This window comes from Zingiber officinale, chromosome 6A, assembly GCF_018446385.1.
Source record: "Zingiber officinale cultivar Zhangliang chromosome 6A, Zo_v1.1, whole genome shotgun sequence".
NCBI lineage: Eukaryota > Viridiplantae > Streptophyta > Magnoliopsida > Zingiberales > Zingiberaceae > Zingiber > Zingiber officinale.
Window position 1 is genome coordinate 129,888,473 of NC_055997.1, and position 1,947 is coordinate 129,890,419.

The 1,947-nt window shown below is 34.5% G+C and overlaps 1 protein-coding gene across 1 annotated transcript; it reads left to right on the top strand.

The window, feature by feature from the left end:
* The first annotated feature begins 489 nt into the window (after positions 1-489).
* Positions 490-1,947, top strand: LOC121995330. Its single transcript, XM_042549097.1, has 6 exons — positions 490-650; positions 916-1,073; positions 1,184-1,345; positions 1,454-1,466; positions 1,562-1,722; positions 1,793-1,947. The coding sequence occupies exons 1-6, from the start codon at positions 490-492 to the stop codon at positions 1,945-1,947; spliced, it is 810 nt and encodes a 269-aa protein (XP_042405031.1).

Here is a 1,947-nt window from a genome sequence, read left to right on the forward strand (position 1 = left end):
TTATATTAAAAATCGAGTATATTTTCTATTAAATTCAGCACATTAAACTAAAATCAAGTATATTTTGAGGTGAAAAAAGAATCGTATGATAGAAAATATACTAGATTCTAATTTAATATACTGAATTTAAGAGGATTTATACTGATTTTTAGACTTTTTTTACCTAAAAATATCATGGGCAATTAGATAAATATGTTTGATTGGGGAGTGAAAATTTTTTTTTTCATGGATGGGAACTGCATGTAAAATTATATTTGTCAATGGGGAGTGCATGCAAATTTACCCTTTAATTAACCATTAAATGACTTAATTGAACCAAAAACTTTTGTTTCTTCCCGAAACATAATCTTGGGCTTAGGGAAGTCTTTTGAGTTCCAACAGAAAGTTCATGGTATAATAGAACGGTGGAATTTAGCTGAATATATAAGAAAGGCTTTTGGTATCGAATTCAAAGGGAAAACACCTACAGAATTATAAGAACTGGAAGTTATGGTTTCTCCCAAATATGTTATCGACCCGAAGAAAGGTGGAGAGAAGGCTGGCGATCGAACAGATCCATTTAGGTGGATGATTGATGGTTTCTCAACTATTGCAAATCGAGGTGCTGAGACGTATTCCTCCGGTACTTTCACAGCCTGTGGTTTTACCTGGTAATTATGTTTTTTATTTGTGTATGTGTCTTGACATGTTGTAGTTCAAGAACAAATCACATGTTCGTTCTTTACCAAGTGAAAATCAAGTTTTTGTAGTTCATAAGTTTTGAGTAGTGTTTTACTAGAGAAACACTACTCCAGGCTTTTATTCAATACAATTGAAATTTCTCCCTTCATTCTATAAGATTTAAGATCTTTAAAAGACTGGGCATGAGAAAATGCATCGCAAAAGATATCTAAGAGAAGAAATATTAAACTGCAGGGAGTTGCTACTGGAATCAGTTTCAGAAGAAGATGGTGAGAAATATGTCGGTCTTTACCTCTCACATGATAATGCAGCTTCAAAAAATTCAGTGATCAAAGCAATCTATAAGCTCTTCATATATGATCAATTACATGCGGAGCACATACAAAAGGAAGGTCACTATACTTTCAAAGTTCCAGAATAACTGATCTTAATACAGGAAGTTGCTCTTACCTGGATTTGTTGGTGCAGTTAATTTTAATGTTATCTTAACTTTTTCATTTAGGCGAAGACTATTTCCATAGCAAGTCCCATGATGGTTTTTGTTGTAAAGTTGCATTGAACAAGTTCAACAATTCAAAATCTGGTCTACTTGTCAACGATTGTTGCATCTTTGGAGCTGAAGTCTTGGAGGCTTTTGCATGCAAATTAGACAAAGAAGGAATCAGTAAATTCTGGTCCCTAAACAAAGACGTAACTCCTCGAATATATACTTGGGTAATCAAGAATGTATCCAAATCGAACGTTCAACTAAAGTCTGACGTTTTTGCCGCAGGCGTCTACAACTGGTATTCCTTTACTTGTTCTTAATTGGATCGTTTTAAGCTTTTAGCATTTAAGACTTAAGATATAATTATTTGTTTCCTTTGATTTCGATGTCTAGGAGAATCTCGCTCTATCCAAACTTACACACATACGAAGACTCCCTTGCTTTTTTCTTGGAGATGGACAATGCTGCTAGTCTTTCTTCCAAGACTAGTGTCTATGTGGATTTTAGCCTTTGCTTGTTGGATCAACACAATGCCAAGAACTTGAAGTTTACAGGTTTAGACAATTTGATTTCTCTCCCTTCCTATTCTATAACTTGAAACAATCATATGATCATCTTTTGTAGCGAAACATTTGTTCTCGACAAAGAGTGACAGTTGGGGATGGCACAAGTTCTTAAGCTGGAACGATGTAAAAGATCCATTAAGAGGATTTCTTCTCAACGACACATGCATCATTGAAGCATCTATTGTGATTCTTGGAGTAGACACCATTGCTTGA

What these genes read in the sequence shown, in the direction of transcription:
- LOC121995330 (XM_042549097.1), top strand. Translation starts at nt 490, where the DNA reads ATGGTTTCTCCCAAATATGTTATCGACCCGAAGAAAGGTGGAGAGAAG. An exon ending in GGAGCACATACAAAAGGAAG is followed by an intron (nt 1,074 to 1,183) that starts GTCACTATACTT and finishes TTTTTCATTTAG; the next exon opens with GCGAAGACTATTTCCATAGC. An exon ending in CAAGAACTTGAAGTTTACAG is followed by an intron (nt 1,723 to 1,792) that starts GTTTAGACAATT and finishes CATCTTTTGTAG; the next exon opens with CGAAACATTTGTTCTCGACA.